The sequence below is a fragment of the Rhinatrema bivittatum genome, chromosome 9 (genome assembly GCF_901001135.1).
Source record: "Rhinatrema bivittatum chromosome 9, aRhiBiv1.1, whole genome shotgun sequence".
Classification (NCBI taxonomy): Eukaryota; Metazoa; Chordata; class Amphibia; order Gymnophiona; family Rhinatrematidae; genus Rhinatrema; species Rhinatrema bivittatum.
Window position 1 is genome coordinate 109,095,166 of NC_042623.1, and position 25,966 is coordinate 109,121,131.

The following is a 25,966-nucleotide window of genomic DNA, read 5'->3' on the forward strand; positions in this document are numbered from 1 at the left end:
ACATAATACTCAAGGTGCAGTCACAACATGGATCGATACAAAGGCACTGTGATGTGTTCTATTTCCCATTACTTTCCTAATAAACATTCTATTTGCTTTTTTGGCCATCGCTGCAACCTGAGCCGAAGATTTCAAAGTATTGTCTACAATGATTCCAAGTTCCTTTTTTGTGAGTGGTGATGCCTAATAAGGAGCCCAGTATCACGTACCTATGGCTAGGATTATCCTTCCCGTATCGCTTTGTACTTGTCCACATTAAATTTCATCACAAATTTAAATACCCAATCCCCCAGTCTTGCAAGGTCTTTTTGTAATTTCTCACAATCAGCTTGTGATCTAACAACTTTGAATGATTTTTTGTCATCTACAAATCTGATTGCCTCATTCTTTACTCCCTTTTCATTTATAAATTCATTACAGCCTCAGTACTGATCCCTGGGACATTCCACTACTTACCTTTCTCCATTGAAAGAAATGACCATTCACTTCTACTCTCCATTTCCTATCTTTTAGCCACTTACCAATCCACCTAACTTAAGTGGACTGTTTGAACATTAGCCCCAAATCTTCAAGCTAGAAGATGTTCTTAAAGCCTGACAAAGCTAAAGAAAAAAACTCAAGCATGCCATTCCTAGGGCAGCAAACATTAGGGCATATGTATATGTGGGTTTAATTAGCATTGAAAATATCATATAGATTGAAGGGTGTTTTGGATATTTGTGATTTTGTAGTATACCCATGGAGGACATTTCATTTTTGAGACTGATCGTTTGATTAAGTCCTATGGAGTAAAATAAGTGAGAGGAATTCTTTAGTTCTGATTGAATGAGGTCTCCACTATTATTTATATTAGCTCTGAGGATAACATTTATATTGTTTGAGGGGTGTTTTGTATATTTGAATATGTGGGCAACATAAAGTATGGCAGCTACATGTATAAATTAAATGCTAATGTTCGGGAATTTTTCTGAACAAACTGCTTGGGCTGTCAAAGAACATCAAGGGCGTTCACAGTTCAAATTGCATTTGTCTCAGTATATTGCATGCATATGCCTACAAATTATTTTCCTTTTGGTAAGGGCATGTAAATCTAAACCATAACAGCCTTATCCATGGATGGGAAAGAATTTAAGAAAATTTTATGCATGGTATTCCTTTTGCAAATCTCCATAACCTGCTGCAGAACAGGGAGCTGCAGACATGCCTTTGGCATCTTAGCAAACTATTATTCATTGTAACATACAGGCTGCAGAAGCCTTGCGCTATCGATTGGCTGATCCATCAGTGTTCCATGGGGATAATATGACAATAAATTACATCTTTTCTACTTTCTACTCTACATAGCTGCATTTAAATGGACTGGTTTATCTTCTCTCATTCTGTGCCTATGGGAAAAATCTTCTAAAGATGCAGTGAAGATTTCAGGACAAGCCCATGTCATCAGGTTATTTTGGAGCAGCTTTGCTATAACACATTATTTAAAGGTATGACATTTTTCTGACAGATAAAGCAGTGTAGCATATCATTATAGGAAACACTACATACCTCCATCCACTTGTTGGCCTTCCATGAAGGACATCTATCAGCTCTACAGATCTTTTGAGTTCGTGGCTTTGGTAAATGCCTACATTTCTCTTCCTCTAATTGATCTTGGACCTTGTTAACACAGTATACATCTCGATATTTTACTCCTTTCCCACAGGTAACCGAACACTACAAAAACAAAGAAAATATCCATTAATTAATAAAAAAGATTGAAACATAAATATCCATAAATTCACTAGAATAGATCATCTTTGGTACAGTCTTAAAACTGACATAGAAAGCAATATAACTAAAACATTAAAGCCCAATTTTAAAATCCCTGCAAGCGTAAAATCCGGGGGTTAAGCGCATGGCCGGGCCCTGTAGGCACATTTTCGAAAGGGCCCGGCCACGCGCATAACCCCCAATACGCGCAGAAGTGCCGGGCCAAAGAAAAGGGGTGGGCCGGAGGTGAGGTCTTGGCAGGGAGGGGCGGGGAAGAGGGCAGGCCGGGACAGCGCTATTAGATGTCATCCCAGGGAAGCAACACCAGCAGCCGGCCAGCGCGCGCAGCAGTAAGTATCAAATCAAAACATTTGGGGATAACTAGGGTAGGTTTAGGGGTTGGGGAGGAGAGGGGGAAAGATAGGAAGGGTAGGGTTAGGGTTAGGGAAGTTCTCTCCCAGGCTGCTCCTTAATTGGAGTGGACTGGGAGGGAACTGGTCTGGGCCCGATCGCATCGCCGTGCATATTTTTCAAAAATTGCCCCCCTGCCCGTGGAGGCCACCCGCCCGCACTTGCGTGTTTAGACATGAAAATCCAGCACACACGTGTGCACAGGAACCATATTTTATAACATGCACGTGCCGACGCACACATGTTATAAAATCGGCGCATCCATGTGTGCGTGCCGGGAATCGCGCGCACCTTTTAAAGTTGATCATTTTCAAACCTATTCACGTTACTGGATTTGTGTGTTTAAGTGGATGTGTGAAGATTTATCCTAGGATTTTATAAACTGTGCAGCGGGCTGTTGCACAGTCTATAAAATGTAGTATCGTTCAGCTCTGAAAGTACATGCATATATTTTAGTACACATGAATATTTGAAATGCAAACCCAATAGTTTCGCTGCCAATTTAATAAACATATGGGAGTATATTTTATGTACAAAAAAATAACATATCTGGTTTATACACAAAAGCAAGTATATTTTTAAATCTGCACACATACTTGAAATCACTAGTTTGCCGATACCTCTATCAGTTCACCCAGTCCATCTCCAGTTCATCCTCTGGTACTTTACCCTGAATTTCTCCCAGTTCACTCAGACCTCCCACCCAAAATTAGCAGACAAGTACAATTTTGCTTGCTCAAATCAATTAGCAGGTATAAAATTGCCTGAATAAATTAAGGTAGTCATGTAAACCTCTTTTAAAACAGCAACTTCCACATGTACCCCTTGACCCCACCTCAAAACACCCCTAGATCACCCTTTTGCACCAGTAAATGTGCATTCAAAACAAAAAAATATGCAAATACTTTTAATGCTTATAAAACATATGCAAATACAGGCCACTTACATGTCTATATGCCAATTTTATGCATTTAACCCCTTTGAAAATTTACTCATAAATACTTTTTGGGCATGTAGTGAATCACTAAAGAAAGTTGACATAACCAGAATGCCATAGACCAATCACAGAAAGATAGATATGAAAAATTGTCAATAGCAAAGGCAAAACATACCAACTTTGCTTATTTTGACCTCTGTTAATATTTTATATATTCCCCTGACTCTTGCTCATTGGAAAAGATTCACCTAAACTATATTGTTTAGTGTTTCTAAAGCTCTTTCACCAAATTCCATGCAAACCCAGACAATTCTTCAGTATTCATGGATGTGTTCAGCAAATTCCATAATATTCTGTTGAACTTCACAGCAACTTGTGCAATATTTAGGGATCTTCATTTTCAGTTTTTATTCTATTTTTTTTCTGGGAATTTCAATACTATAACAAAAAAACATCAATGGAAAAATGGCTTTCCACTGATTTTTCTCCTGTATGTTATAATAAAGTAATGATTCCACTGAATGTTTTTCTATAGCATTGAGATTTCCAGGAAAAATAAAATAAAAACTGAAAATGTAGGCCCTTAGAGATATTCTACTGAATTTAACATTCCACAGAATTTCTCTGGTCTGAAAAAAAATGTTCCCACTGTTTTCTATGAAGATAATGACACATTTATTTTAACTTGAAGATACAAAATCACTCTTAGATCAGGAAATCCTTATAGACACATATAATCTTATTTTTGCAAACTGATTTTTTTCAACTGAATGTCCTATATGGCAATAGTAATATCAAAATAGCTTGAGTAGAGCCAGCCGCCGGCCTCAGACTATAACACAGTGCTACTGTTATGGCCGCCGGCCGCAGCAGTCCGCGACTGGGGCTGGTCACTCACCCGCGGCGTTGGGCTCTCCCTGGGACGCCGGCGGGAGCCGGCAGCCGCCGCTGATATTCTCTTCGTGGCTGTGCAGCTTCCAAGATGGCCGCCGCTCTGTTGACTCCGCCCCCACCGGGCCTCCTAGAGCTGCGCACGCGGCTGCTGGGGTAATTTAAAGGGACCATTACAGGAAATGGTCATGGCTCCTCTTCGGGACTTCTTCCTGGTTTCCTGTATTTAAGGCAAGGTCTGCTCCTCAGATTTTGCCTTGGTATCTTGGCTCTTAGTCCTGTGTGTTCCTGTGCCTCGAGTTCTTGGTCTGCAGCCTGCTGATCTGGTGCCTGTTTCTTCTTGGTCCTTATTCCTGGTTCTCCCCTCGTTGGACAGATTTCTTCTGGCTTCGACCCCTGGACTGGCTTCCGACCATTCTTCTGACTTCGACCCCTGGACCGGCTTCCAACCATTCTCTGGCTTCAACCCCCTGGACCGAATTCGGACCATTCTCCGGATATCTACACTTGAATCAACCTCGAACTACTGGAGGCGCCAGCTATCTGGATTACATGACCTACAGGAGGCGCCTGCATCCAGATCTTCTTCGGTCTCAAGGGAGTCTTCTAAGTCCCAGCGGCTGGGTTCCTACGGGCTCCTCCTGGGGAATGACGAGCTTCCAGGGTGAAGTCTTCATTCTACGTCTACATCACCAGGCCTCGCCTTCCGATGGTAGGGACCTAAGAGGGTTCACTTTCCTAGGTAGCGCTAACTCTACCTCAGACCTAGAGTCCACTGCCAGAACAATAACAGCTACAGTGTGAAAGATCTGGGTTCAAGTCTCCCACCCACTGAAGTGAGTCAGTCCTAGGATCACCATGAAGATAGTGTGCTGAGACCTAGTGAGGGAGGGAAGCTGGATGCTGATCTAGTGATTGCTGGTCAATGAGTGATTTAAAAGTGCACTGAGGTTACCATTCAGACTTTGAGATAGCAAGGGTCTACTGAGCTGCTTAAGCATGCTATGTGAGGAGAAGAGAAGCAGATAATGTTGAAGGAAAAAACCAGGAGGAAATATGAAAGTTTAACCTGTATAATAAAGTCAGTAGTTCAAATAAACAAAAGCACTATCTCCTGTTTTGATACTGAGTTCAGAATCATCATAAGAAATGCCATACTGGGTCAGAACAAGGGTCCATCAAACCCAGCATCCTGTTTCTAACAGTGGCTAGTCCAAATCACAAGCACCTGGCAAGTACCCAAACAGTAAATAGATCTTAAGCTACTATTCCTTATTAATTAATAGCAGTTTATGGATTTATCCTCTAGGAACCTTTTTTAAACCCACTTACACTAATTGCTGCAACTATATCCTTTGGCAATGAATTCTAGAGCTTATCTATGTGCTGAGTGAAAGAGAATTTTCTTTGATTTGTTTTAATTGAGCTACTTGCTAACTTCATGGAGTGCCTCCTGGTCCTTCTATTATCTGAGAGATTAAATAACTGATTTACATTAACCTGTTCAAGCCTTTTCATGATTTTGTAGAACTCTATCATATCCCACCTCAGTTGTTTCTTCTCCAAACTGAACAGCCCTAACTTCTTTAGCCTTTCCTCATAGGGGAGCCATTCCATGCCCCTTATCATTTTGGTCGCCCTTCTCTGTACTTTCTCCAGTGCAACTATATCTTTTTTGAGATGTGGCAACCAGAATTGCACAAAGTATTCAAGGTGCTGTCTCAACATGGAGCAATACAGAGGCATTATGACATCCACCGTTTTATTTGACATTCCCTTCCTAATAATTCCTAACATTCTGTTTGCTTTTTTGACAGCCACAGCACACTGACCTAACAATTTCAATGAATTATCCACTATGATGCCTAGATCTCTTTCCTGGGTGGTAACTCCTAAAATAGAACCTAACATTGTGTAACTACAGCAAGGGTTATTTTTCCCTAAATGCATCACCTTGCACTTGTCCAATTTAAATTTCATCTGCCATTTGGAAGCCCAGTCTTCCATTCTCATAAGGTCCGCGTGCAATTTATCACAATCCGCTTGAGATTTAACTACTAATACTATGCATTATTTTGTGTCATCCACAAATTTGATCATCTCACTTGTCACATCCCTTTCCAGATCATTTATAAATATATTAAAAAGCACTGGTCCAAATACAGATCCCTGAGGCACTCCACTATTTACCTTTTTCCACTGTGAAAACAGACCATATAATCCTACTCTCTGTTTCCTGTTTTTAACCAGTTTGCAATCCACAAAAGGACATCGCCTCCTCTCCAATGATATTTTAGTTTTCATAGAAGCCTCTCATGAGGGTCTTTGTCGAACACCTTCTGAAAATCCAAATACACCACATCTACCAGTTCAACTTTGTCCACATGTTCATTCACCCCTTCAAAAAAATGTAGATTTGTGAGGCAAGACTTCTCTTGGGTAAATCCATGCTGGCTGTGTCCCATCAAACCATGTCAATCTAAATGTTGTGTGACTTTATTCTTTATAACAGTTTCCATGATTTTTCCCAGCACTGAAGTCAGCCTCACCAACCTATAGTCTCCCGGATAACCACTGGAGCCCTTTTTAAATAATCGAGGAAATATTGGCCACCTTCCATTCTTCAGGTACAGTGGCTGATTTTAATGATAGGTTACAAATTAATTGTAATATACCTGAAATTTTATTTTTGAGTTATTTCAGAACTCTGGGGTGTATACCATCTAGTCCAGGTGATTTACAACTCTTCAGTTTGTCAATCTGTCATACTAAATCTTCCAGGTTCACCTACATTTGGTTCCGTTACATCTGAACCGTCACCCTTGAAAACAGTCTCCGGAACAGGTATCTCCCCAACATCCACTTCAGTAGACATTGAAGCAAAGAAATCGATTAGTCTTTCCACGATGGCCTTATATTCACTAAGTGCTTCTTTAACCTTTCTATCATCTAACAGTCCAACCGACTCCCTTCCAGGCTTTCTGCTTCGGATATATTTTTTAAAGTTTTTATTATGTGTTTTTGCCTCTACAGCCAACTTCTTTTCAAATTCTCTTTTAGCCTGTCTTATCAATCTTACATTTAACTTGCCTATGCTTAATCTTATTTTCTTCTGATGGATCTTTCTTCCAATTTTTGAATGAAGATCTGTTGGCTAAGACAACCTCTTTCACCTCACTTTTTTATCAATGCTGGCAATCGTTTGATCTTCCTTCCACCTTTCTTAATGCATGTAATACATCTGGAGTGCAGTTCTAAGATTGTATTTTTTAACAATGTCCACATCTACTGCACACCCTTAACCTTTATAGCTGCACATTTCAGTTTTTTTTTTTTAAACTATTTTCTCATTTTTTTCAAAGTTTCCCTTTTGAAAGTTTAGTGCTAGAGCTGTGGATTTACTTACTGTCCACCTTCCAGTCATTAATTCAAATGTGATTGTATTATGATTTGATTATATTATGATCACTATTGCCAAGCAGCCCCCACCACCGTTACCTCTCTCACCAAATCCTGCACTCCACTGAGAATTAGATCTAAAATTGCTCAGAACCAACATCAGGAAATATTTCTTCATGGAGAGGGTGGTAGATGCCTGGAATGCCCTTCCGGAGGAGATGGTGTAGACAAAAACGGTGAAAGGTTTCAAAGGGGCATGGGATAAAGGCTAGAGGCTGAAAATGAAGAAAAGAGTGTATGGAGGTAACTTGCTGGTGTGGCAGTTACTACCCTTAACCAATAAGCCTTCATATGTTGATGCGACTCCATTATTGCTCTCTGCTTTAATAGCAGGGGGAAAAGAAGAAAAGGGGAATTAGATTCAGACAGAAACCAACAAGGACATTGGATTTTATAGTCTGGGAAAACAAATAAGCATGGGGGAAAATAAATAAGCATGGGGGTAACTTGCTGATGCGGCTGTTGCTTCCCTTAACCAATAAGCCTGATACTTTGGATGCAACTCCAACATTGCTTTCTGCTTCAACAGCAAGAGGTAACAGGGAATTGGACTCAGACAGCAACCAACAAGGACCCTGACCACTTTTGATGCAACTACAGCAATGGTACAGAGGATGATCCCCTGTTGGAAAATGGTGGGGAAGGGGAAGAACCATCAGGAAAAAGGGTGATTAAGCCAGTACAGAACATCACTTATGATATGTTAGGGGGTATCCTCAGTAATTCCTCAGCCAACAGCCTCCTCAGGGGTAGTGGTTAGTATAATTTGATAAAATTAAAGTTGTTAATGTTGCTGTTTCATTAGTTAGTGATTGAATTGTATTTCTCAACAGACGAAATATATAAATCCTAAGAAATAGTGGAGAAAATACAAAGCACTTACACAGTTGCAGTCTAATATGCAGACGATATGCAAGTAACGAAACAAAACACTAAAAATGAGCTCATCACATTAGCAACACACGGAAGCTCTGTAGTAAGATAAATACTATGACTCTACTAGAAACAGAGTATGATTATACTAGCAGCTTGTTAAAACATGCATGGAATTCTCTATTCATGCACATATAAAGCAAAACTATTTTACCCCTGCTTAATATATTGTAATGCAGAGAATTTTCCTTACTTGCAGAATAAATGCAAAATGAAGAAAACTTCACATACTTTACAACCCTTACTTTTAAGTCTCTATTTTCCCCCTTGATCTAAGTAATGAGACTCAGTTGTGTTTGATAGGTTCAACTTTTGCAAACAGTATAATTAAAGAAGGATTTCAAAGACAGGTTTTGATGTCAGAAGACTTCAGACATCAAAGGGCTCTACAGATAATGCCTCCACTTTAAGCATTTAAAAAGGGGAGAAAGACCAGGATAAATGATAACATTCTGAAACCTAGCTTTGCCCAAAAGATAATAAAATGTGTGAGCAAAGAAAGCCAATCCAAGCAGCCCTTATCTCTGAAGATTCCTCCTCTTATCCTGCCTTACTAGAAAGCGAGCATAGCCCTGAGCAGTACCACTAACTCTTCAGGTGATGGAGGGGGGAGATATCAGATCTATGTGACTGAAGGCCCCTCCTTCCTTCAGAGACTTTCATCTGCCAGGCATTAGTTAGTTAATCAAGGTTGTTAATCCTCACAGACACCAGGCCCAGCACTATTGGCTCCTGAAGTGACTTCAAGACACAAGAGACTGGATCAAAATTTCAACTTTCAGAAATGCAGTTATTACAGTACAGCAGAAAGCTCAAAAGGTAAGTTTATTTCTCAAATTAATATTTATTCTATGGTAAATCACAAAAATGAGAAGACAACTTGATAGAGAAATAAACAAAGTACATATGAGATTTCGGTTTTATAGTTTCCACTAGTATTAAGAAGGCTTTACGTCAATACTACCTTTAATCCTGTTCTATATTTTAGCAGAAATAAAGGTCAACAAAAACATTTAGGTGATATATATTATCGCATAACCTTTGTTAACTATTTATAGTATATTCATTTCAGCTATTAGGCAGTATCACATTTATCCCCAGATTAATTGACTTTTAAAAAATTACCCACCCAATATGTAGGTAAACTTATTCACGTAAATCATGTTGATTTGTAATTTTGCCCAGACTGAGTGGAAGCATTCCTGGAACTGGGGAAGGGTTTGGACTTATACGTATAACTTTGGATTTATAAAAGTAGGTGTATACATTTTCAAGGAAAATGTATGCAGATATTTTATCAGGTGCAAGTATGTGGGAGTAGGTTTGGTAGGATAATTTTCAAAATGGACTTATGCGCATAAATCTGCTTTGAAAATTGGTGCAATTTATGCAGGTATTTGCTCGCTAATTTTCATGCTAGGTTACAAAATTATGCAAACATTGGAAATGTCGCATGTGAATTTTTGCAATGCTTTATTCATTAGTTTGCCTTAGCAGGAGCTAAGGAAGCTGCAGCACATTCAGAACAAGGTATAGAGAGCATATTAGTCCTATTTTGTTTTCATTACACTAGTTACAGTGAAGTATTGCGCACAGTTTAACAATACCATTTAAAGCCAAGAATGCCCTAGCCCCTGAGGTATATGAAGTAACCTTCCATATACCTCAGCTTTGATCATCTCAGGAGGCATTACTTACAATTCCTCCATTAAGGGAGGCCAGGCTGACAAGGACTTGAGAGCAGGAATTCTCCATAGCAACACCAATCAGCAATGCCAAGAGTGATGCACTTAAGCTTAGAATATCAGGCATTCAGGCATAGAGTGAAGACTTGGTTACTTTTTCAGGCCTATAAGGGGTTAGTTCTGAGATTCAGAGGCAGGAACATTTTGCCAGGGCCTAGGACTTTTTGAAGGATAGAAGAAGAGAACTTCTCTGGCTCTATATAAAGAAGGGCCAATGAAGGAGTTTTATTTGTTTTTATTTTATTATGATGCACAATTGTTTAAATTATAGTGGATTATATCATTTAATAGAGATGTGAATCAGAACCAGAATCGGTTCGGATTTCAGTTCCGATTCACATCTCTATAGATGTGAATCGGAACCAGAATCGGTTCGGATTTCAGTTCCGATTCACATCTCTATCATTTAATTGTATGTTTTTGTTAATCTTTATTGATTTATTATGTTGACTATTTATGTCACATTTATGTTATGTTAATTTACTATTTGTTATTTAATTGTGTGCTTTTGTATATGTTGTATATCATTCCTGGCACACTATGGAGAAGTGATTTATACATTTCGTAAATAAAGAAATAAAATTACTCACTAAATTATTGTTCTCATTTATTGTTCAGTAGCTTGTTGAATTTTGCTTATTGGTGATGGTCAGTAAATTCATAATGGGTCTGATTATCAAAAGTATTTACAAGCATAAAACCCAGCTTTGTATGTGTAAATCTGCTTTGAAAGTTGTCTGAGGTTGTATGCATAAAAAAACATGCAAAAGGAATTTCTAGCACTCTTAATGCCTTCTACAAAGAGGCATTATTTGAGGATGGAGATGGGGCAGAGAAATAATTTCCATGCATGTTTCAATTTTCAAAATTATGTGTACAAATGATGTCATATCCATTTATATCTGTTCCCAAGCAGGCATACATGTGTACATGGAGGTTGTACTGGGTTCCTCCTATACCTGGTATTATTCAAGGTGGAATTACATGGCTAAGGCCAGGATTCATCAAACTATTGCATGTGATAGGAAGAGGGGTGTGTTTTATGGTAACACGAGGGAGGGAGAGAGAGAGAGAGAGAGAGACTAGCTATAAAATCCTCATGGTAGTTAGGTATTTATACCTCTATAGGAGGCCCATCTAGTAACTTGTGGTGAGGTTTAGGTAGTAGTGTAGGGGTTAGGGGACACTTTGACATTCAGAGTGAGACATACGAACAGATGGATCAAGCTAGGTTGAGAGAACATTGTACAAATCTCATCTTTGGTTGAGTTTCCTCACTCCAAAGGACATCAAATCTTCGCAAGAGTGTACTGTTCTGTTCGTATGTCTCACTCTGAATGTCAAAGCGTCTGTCTTAACTTAGCTTTCCTTCCTTTCTCATGCAGGAGTTTGAAGATCTACAAACAAGAGGACCGAAGGACATCTTCCAAATTTTGTTTTCAAAAACACACAATAAAGACAACACAGAATTCTTGTCTGGGTGAGTACAAAAGGTAACACCCAGTAAATAAAGCAGCAACTCACAAATCACTGGAAAAGAAAAACATTCCACAAATTGACTTCCTTTAAAACATTTTTTTTTAAGTAGCATGTACAACTTCAAGAAAATTGCTACAGTCCAGACAATCCGTTAAAATCGTTGCCCTTCTTCTTGATCATCAGTTTTCTTTTACCGAAAAAACAAACTGTAGGGTGCGCTTCTAAAATATACGTGTATAACATAAATGCTAGCAAAATGGCAACATGTACAAACACTTACATAAACCATATTGTGCACCTTTTGCTGCTGAAGGTAATGGGCGGCAAGCCCCCCTCCCAACGTGGCCCATGGCGGGTGGGAGGGCACCGCTGGTAATTTGGAGACCGGTGTGCCTCCTCCCCCTGCGGGTGGCGCCCCTTCTGGCTCCAGCTGCTTTTGCTGTCCTCCATGCACCGGCAGGGTCGAAAGCTGCTCGCCAGCAGTGGGGGGGGGGGAGGGGGGGGGGAGTCAGGGGGAATGGGTCCCTTTGCTTACCTCTGGGCTTCAGGCCACTGTCTTGGGCTTGGGGAGGGGGGGGGGTAGTATTCATTGGGGGCCTCACGCTGATCTCTTTCCCTCCTCGCCATATGGTCGGCATCACGGCAGCACCTCGCATTGAGTGGGTGATATCCCAACGAGCTTGGCTTCCCTGTTAGAAGGGGCAGCCCTTGCGGGGGGGGGGGGTGGTTGGCTCTGGGTAGGAGTGCCCAACCCCTGCCCCCATGGAGCATGTGGGTGCTTCAGATTTGCAGGAGGCTAGATGTGTGCGGCACTACGATAGGGCTAGGACGAGACCCCAGGAACCCGGTAGGGTTGGGTCATTGGGAAGAGGGAAGGCACCACCATTCGGAGGCAGGATCCCTATCCCTGCTCATGCCCCCGATGAGGGTGCTCGGGGTGGAGCAAACTCACGAAAGAAGGTTGACCCCGTACCGCCAAGTCCCCGTGCAAACCAGGATAACCACCCCCTAGTTGTAGGCAATGCCCTGCTGACTGGGGTGACTATCCACCCTCTGAGGGCGAGGGTGCGATTAGGGCTGGCTCCACTCATAATGGAGACACTTACTTGGCTGTATCTGTGTCGCCCACAACCCCACCCCTTGGGCAGGGCCCCTTCCCCCTCGAACTTGGAGTAGAGACTTCTGTCCCAGGCTTGTAATAACGCCCATTCACATGTCCGTCAGATTTTCTGGTGGGCCTTGATGGAGGTGCTACCCTTACTTAATGCCAGGCCCGAGCATGATGGGCTAGCGGTTCTAGTCCTGGCAGACATTCTCCCGGTTATCTGATGCACCTGGATAGCAGTGCACAATCATCGTGGGAATACGCACATAGGTGGTACAATTTCAAAGGATCCCGCCTCCAGTCACACTGACAGGGTTTTCATCACTGGGAGCCCCGGTGGGATTCCCCAAGGCAAACTGGCCCTCAGCAGGAGTTTTTTTATACCCTCACTGGGCCTGTCCGTCTTGCTATCATAGCAGTTTCCACAGTCCCCCAATTGCCAGCAGATGCCACTAAATCTCGGCTCAAGGAGAGGCTCCCCTTGTCTGTGTTCCCCCTCCTTCCTCTATTCCAGGTCACTGCGAGAGATGGGAATCCACACAGGTGGTCTTCAGTGGCCTCTCCTCAAGGGGCTCATCAGGTTCATGCCAGCATGGAAGCAGCACATGCACAGTTGCCTAGGAACTTGCCTGCAGCAGTGTCAGGCAGGAGCGCTCACCAACCTCCCTGAAGCCATGTCTTCAGCCGCCCAAGAAGTCAGCGAGCAAATGCCCGGATCCTCTGTGAGCAGCACTCCAGGAGACGATCCCATAGCTCTACCAGCGAAGGCTCGCGAAGCCTTTCATCTTCCACTTCTGGTGAACCTAGCGGATCATCTATGAAAGGTGAGGCAACCCTTAACGGACCCACTGCATCCAATTATCCACATCTATAGGACACCATCCCTAGATCTCTGCGCAGAAGAATGAGGAGACATCATTACTTTGACATCTGCCTGCTGCAGGGGTGTAGGAGGCAGGGTCATACTAGGCGAGAAAGGCGCCATGAGGAACAGTCTGCTAAGCCAGCCCAGTGCGAGGCTATTAATTGGGTACGGGCCTTTGCGCATTTATCTACAATTGTCTGCAGGTCAGACATGTCCAGGCACTTCCCTATGGGCGTACTTGCATGTGATCCTGGGCGCATAAAAGTAATATGAGGATTTGCGTGGCCTATTTATGATGAAGCCTTTAGGGGAAAAAATGGCAAGTAATGCAACTATTTCATAGGGGACCCAAGATACCAACTTATCCAGGTCGGGACCACACCACTTTCAGGCTACTGCCAGCAGCTCCGGACAGGGCAGGGGGAACTCCATCTCGGTTAGCGTCTGCTGGCGATTCAACAGGAGCAACTGCTCCATGCCTGATTGCAGGCTCAGGCACAACTGTTCCAAGTGTTTTGGTCCTCGCCCATTCAGTCAATGCCCTAAAAAAGCAAGGCCCCACTCAAGGCAAATGAGGTTGGGAGGGTCGATAGGGCTCCCAGCCTGGTATGGTGGGAGGCTATGGCTCCCTGGCTAGCTGAGTATCCGAACAAGCAAGCAGCATCCAGCCTTCTTGCAGATTTTAAATGCGGCTTCAGAATTCCCTATGGTGGTCACTCTACAGGGCCAGACCTGCTGAATCCCATATCCTCCATCCATCTCCAAGATTTTCTGGGACAAGCTGGATGAGGAATTGCAGCTGGGCCGCATAGGTGGTTCATATGTAATCCCAACAACAAAACAAAGAACTGCGGCACTAGTCTTATAAATCAAATCCAAAACAAAAAAAGACCAAGTCAAATAGTATTGTAGAGCTGTGCCAACCACAGATACTTATCAGAACGTAATGTCCTTAAATGATTTTGATATTGTTCATTTGAGAAGGTACTGCATCAGCAAGCCAGTCACGGCTGTGAAAAACACTTGCCGTCTGGACTTCTCGTCACTTGCGGTGTAGATGTTTGCAAGAGTATTATAATGATATTGTAATCCAATATGAGAATGTCAGCTTGTCTCTACTATTTTAAATGGCAATTTAATGTCCCGACAGCGGCCGGTGTTTCGCGATCGAGAGATCGCTTCTTCAGGAGTACTTTAAATGACTGAAGAGGCGCTGACAAACAAAAATCAAAAAAAGGTTTAAATAAATGATTCCAAACCAACCATACTTATCTTAAAATAGCACAGCTTCGCAAACCTTCTATACGGACGCGGACGTCTCAAATGTTGTTGCAGTGAGAACGGGACAGCCAAGAGCCTTGAAAACGCCAAGTCTTTAAATCAGCCCGCGCTTTCAATACGTGATGACGTCAAAGACGTGAGCAGCGTCGTTGACGTGTTGTTGCCATAGAGACATCTAAACGACGAGGAAATGTTTAAAGAAACACTTGTAGTTCTAAAGCTGTGTTCAAGCCTTCAGGTTCCACACACCCCAGTCGATGGATCCAACGCTGTTCAGCACGCAACAACCTAGTGTTAAAGTTCCCACCTCTCCAGTTAGGGCAAAGTTGTTCAAGCACGCAGACTCTAAGATCATCAAAGGTATGTTGGAAACGAGAGCAGTGCGAGGTAAGCGGAGCTGTCAACCGGCCAGTAGAAATACACGACCGGTGCTCAATCAAACGAGTCTTCAGTGTCCGTTGTGTTTTCCCAACATACAGCAAACTGCAAGGGCATTGTATGATATAGATGACCCCTATGGAGCGACAATCAGTAATTTGCCGCAAAACATAGGTAAAATCTTTTCTGCTGAAATAAATGGCTGATGTATCAATCATCACATGACAAACCGAACATGCACCACATGATTTATGTGCTCCTGTAGTGTTGGCTACATTGGGCACTGTGGAATCAGAGTGAACCAAAAAATCTTTAATATTAGAACCCCGAGTAAAGGAAAACCTAGGAATATCCTGAAATTCATTATAGACCTGTAACATGTGCCAATTATGATGTACTATCCGTTTCATTGTGTGTGTCATAGTGGAAAAAGGCATCACATAGGTCAAAATGTCACTGGACTCTGTTGGACGGGGTAAAAAGAGCCACTCTCTGTTGGTAAAACGTGCCCGTGTGAATGCTCGTTTAACACAACGCCAAGGATAACCTCGCTCAATAAACCGGTCTGTCAAAGCACCTGCTTGAGAACAATACTCTTCTGTGGAGGTACATAACCTTCTCAGTCTAAAAAACTGACTGACTGGAAGGTTAGATTTTAAACAACGAGGGTGCGCGCTAGTATAATGCAAAAGTGTATTAGAAGCCACCGGTTTTCTATAAATGGTACTGTCAAAACCAAAGGGTTTCTTTAGAATTTTTATGTCCAAAAAGTGTATGACTGTGGTATGGAATTCTAAAGTGAAACGTAAATGAGAATTACGCCCATTAAGCCAAGTAAGGAAATCTTGAATTGTCTGTGAAGAACCTTTCCAAAGAAGAAGTATGTCGTCAATATACCTTTTCCAGGTATGAATATGTTGAATGAATGGGTTATTTTGATATATCCAAGTGTCTTCGAATACGGCCATATACAGGTTCACCAAATCTGGTGCCATGGTAGCACCCATGGCGGTGCCACAAATTTGCTGGTAGTAAGAGCCTTCAAACGCAAAAAAATTTTTTGTTAAAGCAATATGTAATAAAGCTGACAAAAAACTAGTCGGTATCCTGTGGGGACGTGGTCGAGCGTCAAAAACCTTTTCTGCTATTTCTAGCATCTTGTCCTGAGGAATACAGGTGTATAAGGCTTCGATGTCAAGGGTGACAAGTAACAGTTGAGATGTATCTTCTTCAATTGATTCTAGAAATTGAACAATCTGTTGAGAATCCCTGATATAAGAGGCTTGTATAGCAACAAATGGTGCTTTAACACTAGGTTGTTGCGTGCTGAACAGCGTTGGATCCATCGACTGGGGTGTGTGGAACCTGAAGGCTTGAACACAGCTTTAGAACTACAAGTGTTTCTTTAAACATTTCCTCGTCGTTTAGATGTCTCTATGGCAACAACACGTCAACGACGCTGCTCACGTCTTTGACGTCATCACGTATTGAAAGCGCGGGCTGATTTAAAGACTTGGCGTTTTCAAGGCTCTTGGCTGTCCCGTTCTCACTGCAACAACATTTGAGACGTCCACGTCCGTATAGAAGGTTTGCGAAGCTGTGCTATTTTAAGATAAGTATGGTTGGTTTGGAATCATTTATTTAAACCTTTTTTTGATTTTTGTTTGTCAGAGCCTCTTCAGTCATTTAAAGTACTCCTGAAGAAGCGATCTATCGATCGCGAAACACCGGCCGCTGTCGGGACATTAAATTGCCATTTAAAATAGTAGGGACAAGCTGACATTCTCATATTGGATTACAATATCATTATAATACTCTTGCAAACATCTACACCGCAAGTGACGAGAAGTCCAGACGGCAAGTGTTTTTCACAGCCGTGACTGGCTTGCTGATGCGGTACCTTCTCAAATGAACAATATCAAAATCATTTAAGGACATTACGTTCTGATAAGTATCTGTGGTTGGCACAGCTCTACAATACTATTTGACTTGGTCTTTTTTTGTTTTGGATTTCATATGTAATCCCACCATTCCAGCAGATGATCATCTCCCCACTCTCAGCAGTGCCCAAGAAAAGGCAGGCAAATACCGGCTGATACTAACCTTTTATACACGGTTGGTTCCTCGGTTAATGACTATCCCACGGGATCAGTGCTCGGTAACCTATACCTCTTTTGACAGCATCCTGCTCATCCATAGGAGGTGCAGCAGAGGGTCATTGATGGCTAAGGTGGACATTGAGTCCACTTTCCGCCTTTTACCAATACATCCTGATGCTTTCCCCTTTTCTGGGTCTTAAATTCATGGGCTTATATTGCTATGACAAGTATATGCCAATGGGCCCCTACTTTGAGATGTTCAGCTCATTCCTACACTGGGTAGTAGCCATTCAGGGGAGAAGCGGACTCAATTGTCCATTACTTTGACAATTTCGTGCTCATTGGCCCAGGCAGATCTTCAGTCTGTGACAGACTGTTCCAAATATTCCAGGCAGTGGCTGAGGAATTCGGTGTACCTCTGATCACCAATAAATCACAGAACCCTTCCACCACACTCACATTCCAGGGAACAGAGCTGGATTCTCAGGCTATGGTTTGCAGGCTCCCTCAGGACAAATTGATGGCCTTCCAAGGCCGCTTGACTAATGCAATATGCTCTCCCAAGCTTTCATTGAGCCAAATTCAGTCCTTGATTGGCAGCCTGGCATTTGCTACTATGAGTAGCCTCATTCTTTCTACCAGAGGCATCTGGAAGAACCATCATCATGTCCGGATCATGACGGCGATATGGGAAGACCTAAGAGTATGGTCTTCATTCCTGAAAAGCTTTAATGGGACGACAGACTAGTTGCCACTCCCAATTTCTAGTAATGACCTCAGATTGTTTTCGGATGTGGCCGGCTCCACTGGATTTGGAGTATTCTTCCAAGGCTCCTGGTGTGCCAGCACATGGCCACTGGACTAGGTGCAGCATGGTGTTCCTAGAAATCTTTCCAATTGTAGTCACCCTGCATATCTGGCCCTCCCATCTGAGCAATAGGAGAGTAGTGTTCTGGTGTGACAATTCTGCTGTGGTCAAGGCCATAAATTCACAGTTGGTCAAGTACCCGCTTATTTCAGAGCTCTTGCGCAAATTTGTGCTAGCATGTCTGAAGCTGAATATTACAGCTAGGGTTCGCCTTGTACCAGGAGTCAACAAAGAGATCACCAATTCACTTTCTTGCTTCAAGTGGTCCTGCGTCTGCGAGTTGGCCCCAGATGCAGAGGCGGAGGGATAACCAGTGCCAACATGCCTCTGGTCCTGTGGAACAATGCCGCATTCGAACTGCTGTGGAGATCCATGGCCCCTAGTGCATACTCAAGAGGTTTCGAGGCAGGGCAGGAGGGGTCATTCCCGAGGACCCGATTGTGGAGCACATCCTCAAAGCTAAGAACCCTGGCATCTCAAGAGGTTCTGTCAAGTCGCACCTGGTGGGGTTGGCCTTCTTTGCCAAACTACGGGGATGGCCCAATCCCACATGCTATTTCACTGTTAAGCTGGTGTTGGTGGGATGGGCTTGCAGTGAGACCTTCAAGTCTGCTGGCCAGCGTCCTATCATGCACAGCCAACTGCTACAACTGTGGCAGGCTATTCTGGCTTCCCTTTACAAAACTCTCCTCTTTCGAGTGGCCTTTAGCCTGGCCTTCTTTGCGGCACTAAAGGTGGAGGAGTTGGTGTCGTCCACACGGATTGCATCCAATCTCTCTGGCTTGCCCTTTGTGCGATGGCAGCGTTGGATGACAGCTTTGTCCTCTGTATCCAGAGATCCAAGACTGACCAACTTGGCAAGGGCCAGCGGCTAGTAGTGGCTGAGGTACAGGGTTTAGACACTTGCCCAGTCATAAACGCTGCTGCCTAACTGTCTTTATGGCCATGAAGTGGGTACCTCTTCTTGGTGCACATTGACCTTCACCCCATCAGTGATTTTCAATTCGCTGTTGTTCTCTGTAAGACTCGGTGGGGTAGATTTTATAAATTTACGCGCGCGCGTACTTTTGTTCATGCACCAGGCGTGAACAAAAGTACACTGGATTTTATGATACACTCGTTTGTTGCCAGGGCTGAAGGAAATATGTGGAAACAAAAACTCCAGGCTGTTGGCTGAACAACCCACTCCTATTAAAAGCTCAGTGGTGTGGCAAGCCGGGGATGTGATGCACAGAGCTGGTGCCATTCCTTCGGCAGCTGCTCGCAGACGTCCAAGACATCCAGATGTGATCGTCATCCATTTAGGAGGCAGTGACATCAGTCGATATCCCACATGTCAGATGTTGCTAAAGGCGATAGTCTGCAACCTTGCTCTCATTGCATCTTGGCTACCCCGCATCACCTTAATGTGGTCCGAGATCATCCCTCACTTCAAATTTGTGCATCAGTGACTATGGGCAATGGGGGTGGCCAGAGTAAACAGCCAAGTGGGCAGGGCTGTGTGCCTTCTGGGGGGGTGGTGGTCTTCACATCCAATACTACTGGGTGTTTGTCTCATGTGTGGACTTGTATGAGAAGGATGGTCTACATCTGTCTAACGTGGGCATGTTGCTATGTTTAAACTGCCTGGCAAAGGCGTTGTTAACCACCCTAACTTAATTTTATGTTTTAGTTCTTTGAACCAGGTTTGGTTCAGGATGTTCTACTCCATTGCTTTGCGGTTACGGTCCTTGTGTTGGGTGTTGGGCCTTCTCCTCAGACTCAGGAAGTGGCCTGGTGTTGAAGGCCCAACTTTGGCAGGTGTCTGAGCCTTAAAGTGGGGGGGGGGGGGGGGGGAGATCATTTGGCCGGATTGGTATTGGATCTATTCAGACCACCTTTCTAGGAGCATGAAGGCAAGCTAGTACTTGGCAATCCACCGGCAAGGCCTTGAGAGACATGGCAGGCCATGGAAGTCCTGCCTAGGGGCAGGTTCAGCTGCCTCGCTGGGAATGGGGGCAGAGATAGTAAAAACGGTGGTTCAGGGGTTATGGCCCTGGTAGTGGCTTCGAGAGATGAGGCAAGAAACACTGGCAGGGGTGGGGTTAAAAGGGAGGGATTTGTTGAGGTTCAGCATGTGGTTTAGTTTTCCTTCTGTTGTGAAGTTAATAAAACTGTGGCCATACATTTCCAAAGTGAATCCTGTGTCTGCCTCCTTCTTGGTGTCTCCTTATCTCCCCGGGCTGAATGGGGACCGGGTCCAAGGTGGGGAGAGGAAGCAGTCACAGTGCCCCGGTTAGCAGAAGTAAAGCCAAACACATGACAGTTTCAAATGGGTTTCATAAAAATCTGTAAGATATATCTTAGCTTAAAGTAGCCAGTTAAAACATTCCAATTTGAATATATCAAAGGGAAACATATCCATATTGCACCTTTCTTCCAAAGTTATTCCCTTTGAAGGTCATCTTAATAATGAATAATTATATAAAATGTTTTGTGGTGTAATTCACCCGTTTCAAGGAGTGAATACACAATTTTTATCTTCAAAGCTGAAACAAAATTTTGGGGGGGGAATGCTGAATAGGGGTGAATAGGGCATTTAATGAGGCATTTTGGACCCACACTGTTCTGAGCCACAAAATGCATTAGCTGCTTCATTTCCCAATGTACATGTCTGATTCTCTTTTTTTGGAATGCAAAATCACTTGTGTGACATCTGACTGCCTGGATCTTGCCCCAGTCAAGTAAATGAGGCAAGGTCAGCTCAGCGCCATTTTGAAAAATGGTGCAGCCTGGGCCCTGGGCTTGAGGGCACCTTGGGCCCTTTCTCTGGAGGAATGTCTTTCTGTCACAGTATGGGGGTATGGGAGGAAGAGCAAGGGGATGGGGGTGGGGGTAGGAACTCCCACTAGAAACCAACACTTTTGGAATACTTTGATGGTATTGGGGGAGGGAAATGAGGTCCCACTATAGAGTAACGAGGTCTTTTATTGAATTTGGGGAATAAGGAGTCAAGCTGAGGGGGTAACGTTGCACAAAATGGCCTACTTAGAAATTGAGGGGGTGGGAGTTGGCGTCACATGACTACATACATCTTTTTTTTTTTTTTTTTCACTTTGTGTGACTTCTCTGCTCTGGGGGGAGCAGAGAAGTCACAGTTGATCCCATACACACAGCTCTACATATTTTTTTTTTTTTGGGGGGAGGGCGGTTAGGTTAGGATGGCACTTTAAATCCTTCACTGGAGTCTTGGCACCCGCATTAGGGTCCCAAGGCTCCTGCATTGGATTAACGTTTCCTCAGGAGGTATAGGTAAATTAACATGACTGACAACATTCTAAGTCATATGTACATCATATTGCCTATTCATGAGCTGCTTTGCATGGATTTGCAATATTCATGCTTGCAAATCCCTTGTAAAGCAGCTCATTTTAATAGGGGAGGGAAACTGGGCAGGGATATGCAAAATATCAATGCAATAGGACTATATTGCATAATATATACTGTTTAATGAACATTAGAGCCCTAATGTGGCTTAATGCATCACCCAGTACATTGGTACCTGAAGCAATGGAGGGTAAAGTGACTTGCCTAAGGTCATAAGGAATGGCAGTGGGATTTGAACACTGGTTTCCAGCTCACTTTTCTAACCACTAGGCTACCTCTCTGCCTGCTATTTCATCTGGAGCCATTCAACAATGGACAGACTCTTGAGACTTGTGACCAAATAGAATCATCATTGCTATCTACTAGCACTGCCAGTAGGATTACAGTGGAGGATCCACCTTTATTAGCACCAGTACCCAAGACTGTACAAGATTATTTAGATGTCGCTAAGGAACTGGGAATCAGTGAAGGGAGCTGGAATAGGACTCAAGAGTTCCTGTAGAGGTTTCTCCCCCTTTAGAGTAAGAAGCAATTTGGTCTTATGTAAGGGGATCGCTAACTGAATCAAGTGATTTGTCATCACTCCCTGAAGTGGACTTTTTACAAGCCCCTCTACCAGATGCCTGGATGACTAGAATCCACCTACCACCTACCTACCTACCTACCCACCTACCTAGAGTGTTCAAAAAAACTTTTCTCTTCCAACAAGCTTTCCCAGACGCTTAATCTTACTATGACTGACAGACTTCCATCCCTTAACTATGGACACTGTATAAAGTGCTACTTTTAAGAATCTGCAACTGGACAATTATCTGTGAGCTCAAAAATTCACTTTAAAAAAAAAAAAATTCACTTTATTTCATATATATATTAGGCATTGCCTATATTTATATTTATTGCTACGTTAAATAGTTATACTTCTTATATAAAATATTATATTTCTTTATTTATTACCAGTTAAAATATTATCACTTTATTTAGCACTATGTTAAATTGTCAACCAGTTATACTGTTCCATATGTTATACGGTTCCATGTAAAGCTCCGCTATCTGTTGAGCAGTTCTTCGTTTTATGTAAACCGGAGTGATTTGTAGTCCCTACTAGAACTTCGGTATATAAAAATTAAAAATAAATAAATAAATAAATAAATAAATACCAACTGTAAACTCACCCGCAGACTAGTTAATTGTGGGAAGACTACAAGAATTATTTGTGGTCCAATAACCATATGTACCACATGAACAGCATTTAAAAGATAAAGTCTATGCAGAATACAGAAGGAACCATCAACTGTTCCAGAAGATGGTGGAGATGAAAGTCAAAGAAATGAAGCAAGGGCAAAAAATCCACAAGCACTGTGTGATGTATGTGCTTCCTACTGTGTCCATCATTATGAGTATGAGGAGCAGATCATGCCAGATGGGACCACCATCAGAAAGCCTCATCCAGAGTATTAGCTGGCTTAATAAATTAACATGCTACCTTCTGAAAGGACTGGACAAGTTATGATTCTAGTTGAAATGTTTATTCTGCTGTGTTTTGTGTGTGTTTTTCTCTGTTCTGTTGCAGGTCCTGTGATTAACGACTTTAACCATCTGATGGGACACATTCTGGGGTCAACTTATTTTAACAAAGGGATTAATGTTCCTACCTTAATCTAATTATCCTGGACTTGACTCAGTTTACTAGATGACCTAGATACTGTGGTGTATCAAAATAGCTGCTGGTCAATATGACACTTTTTACCAGATTTAGATATTTATCCATACACCTGGACTATAAGTTAATATTTTTTAGCTATTAGATTAATTTGATTATTGATCATATTTGCAAATCATTTGAATATTCACTAATTTTCTTTGACTTAAGTTAATCATCATTGCTGTATGTTTATTGAGCGTTACTTGTTCTGAAATATATTTTAAAAAAAAAAAGAAAGAAAAACCTCCTTTGGGTATAAAAATTAATAAAAATGAAAAAATGGTTTCCAACTTGACATTTTTTTTAGATTCTTTTGTCTCAATTATAACATTATTTTCATTTTAGTTGTATGGAGAGGTCTAGATGCAACAACTATATTCTAATATTTTTCTTTTTCTTTACAGCTACAGATAACTATAGAGACTTGGGGTATTATTACTATATGGGTGACATGATATGTACAGTGAAGATTGGGGAAAGTAGTATGAAAATTAGTAGGTGCAAGAAGTGAAATTCACAAGGGGATTGGATTTCTTTAAAAGTAGATATTTACTGGTGAACTGAAAAACATTAAACTACCTTAATATTTCTTAATACGTGAGCCTCACCACGGCCCTGCCTATCTGCCTGTCGCTGCGCCCGGGGGCATTGGGGGGGGGGTGGAGGGGTCCGGAGGGTGGGGGGATACTAAAAAACTAGTTTTAAAGGGTCGACGCAGCTGATAAAAAAAAGGCTTGGCACAGCCGATAAAAAAAAAAAATTCCCGATAGTCCACGAAACGCTGCGCGTGTCAGCAAAAAGTCTCGGCGTGTCACCTCTGACACGCGTGTCATAGGTTAGCCATCACTGGTATAGAAGGAAGTTAATTTTAATGGAGGGTTGAAGATGAAATTCACCATATGGTAAATGGCTTGGATTGGTTAGTACAGGTGATTTCAGGAAGTAGCTAACACGCATTCTATATTTTTTTAAGTTAATAAGCACATTACTACCATGTATGCGCCATGTAGGCTATTTTTATGCATGTACATGATAAAATGTTGTGCATAGACCATTAAGTGTTGCTTTAGCATAGACATTAACATTTTTTTGTGAGTACATGCAAAATAATTTTTAGTAAAGCTTTATTGCATAGGCCTCTTTGTATGATTTAGTTCTTGTGCCAGCCACATAGTATTGTCAATAAAAGAAAAAATGTGAAAAAAATACCTATATATATATATACATACATACCTATGAATTGTTTGAGTTAGGACTTTATTCTATAGAACAGGATTTAAATTTGTGGAATCTACTGATATCTCCCTATGGCCAATACATTATGGGGCGGATTTTAAGAGCCCTGCGCACCGGTGCGCCTATTTTACATAGGCCTACCGGCGCGTGCAGAGCCCCGGGACTCTCGTAAGTCCCGGGGTTTTCCGAGGGGGGCGTGTCAGGGGGCGGGCCCGATCCGCGCGGCGTTTTCGGGGCGGGACGTAGCGTTTCGGGGGCAGGTCCGGGGGCGTGGTTATGGCCCGGGGCGGTCCGGGGGCGTGGTTATGGCCCGGGGCAGTCCGGGGGCGTGGCCGCGCCCTCCGTACCCGCCCCCAGGTTGCGTCCCGGCGTGCTAGCGGCCTGCTGGCGCGTGGGGATTTATGTCTCCCTCTGGGAGGCGTAAATCCCCCGACAAAGGTAAGGGGGGGGGGGAAGGTGAGGGGAAGGTGAGGGGAGGGCAAAAGAAAGTTCCCTCCGAGGCCGCTCCGATTTCGGAGCGGCCTCGGAGGGAACGGAGGTAGGCTGCGCAGCTCGGCGCGCGCCGGCTATTCGGAATCGGTAGCCTTGCGCGCGCCGATCCAGGATTTTAGCGGCTACGCGCGTATCTACTAAAATCCAGCGTACTTTTGTTCGCGCCTGATGCGCCAACAGAAGTACGTCAAATCGTGCTTTTTGAAAATCTACCCCTATGCATTTAAACTGGAAAGCCTGGCAATTGGCTTTCTTCACTGCTGCTAGTTATTTCATTTATTACCAATTCCTTCTTTGGTGTAATATATTTCTTATGTGCAATAACTGTTTGGGAAAATAAAGTTCAAAAGAGGAAGGGTGTATATAGTAAATACATTTGTGTCCATGGGGACCTGGAATGTCTTTACATGCCCACTGAATTTCACACTGTCAACTAAATAATAATTTTATAAACCAGTTGGCTGATGGCATCTCATGGACATTCTTTCTATTTTAATACAAGCCCCATCTTGTTTCACTCTAAGGGAGACTGAAATGATAAGACATAAAAATGATGGTGATGACATTTATGTGTATTTATACAAGAATGGACAGCTGCATGTGATATTAGTAACATGAAACAGAGGTAGCTAGGGCAAAGAAAGAGATGGAAGGGATACAGTTGGAAAGATAACTTTGCTGTAGAGCCTATACCGTATTAGGAGTTTTCTAACATTCCTTCTGGGTGTTCATTGATTTGTAAAGGTAAAGAAACAATATCAGGTTGATGCAATAAAGTGCACACAAAAACATGCATTCAACAGCATATATTTTGTGCAAACAAAATTTATCTAGACAGGGAGGGGAGGCAGAGGCAGGGCTAAACTTTAGCCAGGAAGCAGCGCACAAAATGAGTGCTCTCTAACTGAAGTTATGCTAGAAAGTTTGATGGGAAAAATGGTGGTCCTGAAGTTACCCGGGTATATTCAGA

The 25,966-nt window shown here is 42.7% G+C and overlaps 1 protein-coding gene across 1 annotated transcript in view; it reads right to left on the reverse strand.

The window, feature by feature from the left end:
- Positions 1 to 25,966, reverse strand: part of ADAMTS20 (ADAM metallopeptidase with thrombospondin type 1 motif 20) — a gene marked incomplete at its 5' end in the record, with an annotated part of 339,654 nt that overhangs the window by 48,894 nt on the left and 264,794 nt on the right. The window contains 1 exon segment of the mRNA XM_029617296.1: positions 1,546 to 1,713. Coding sequence (XP_029473156.1) covers positions 1,546 to 1,713 — 168 coding nt within the window.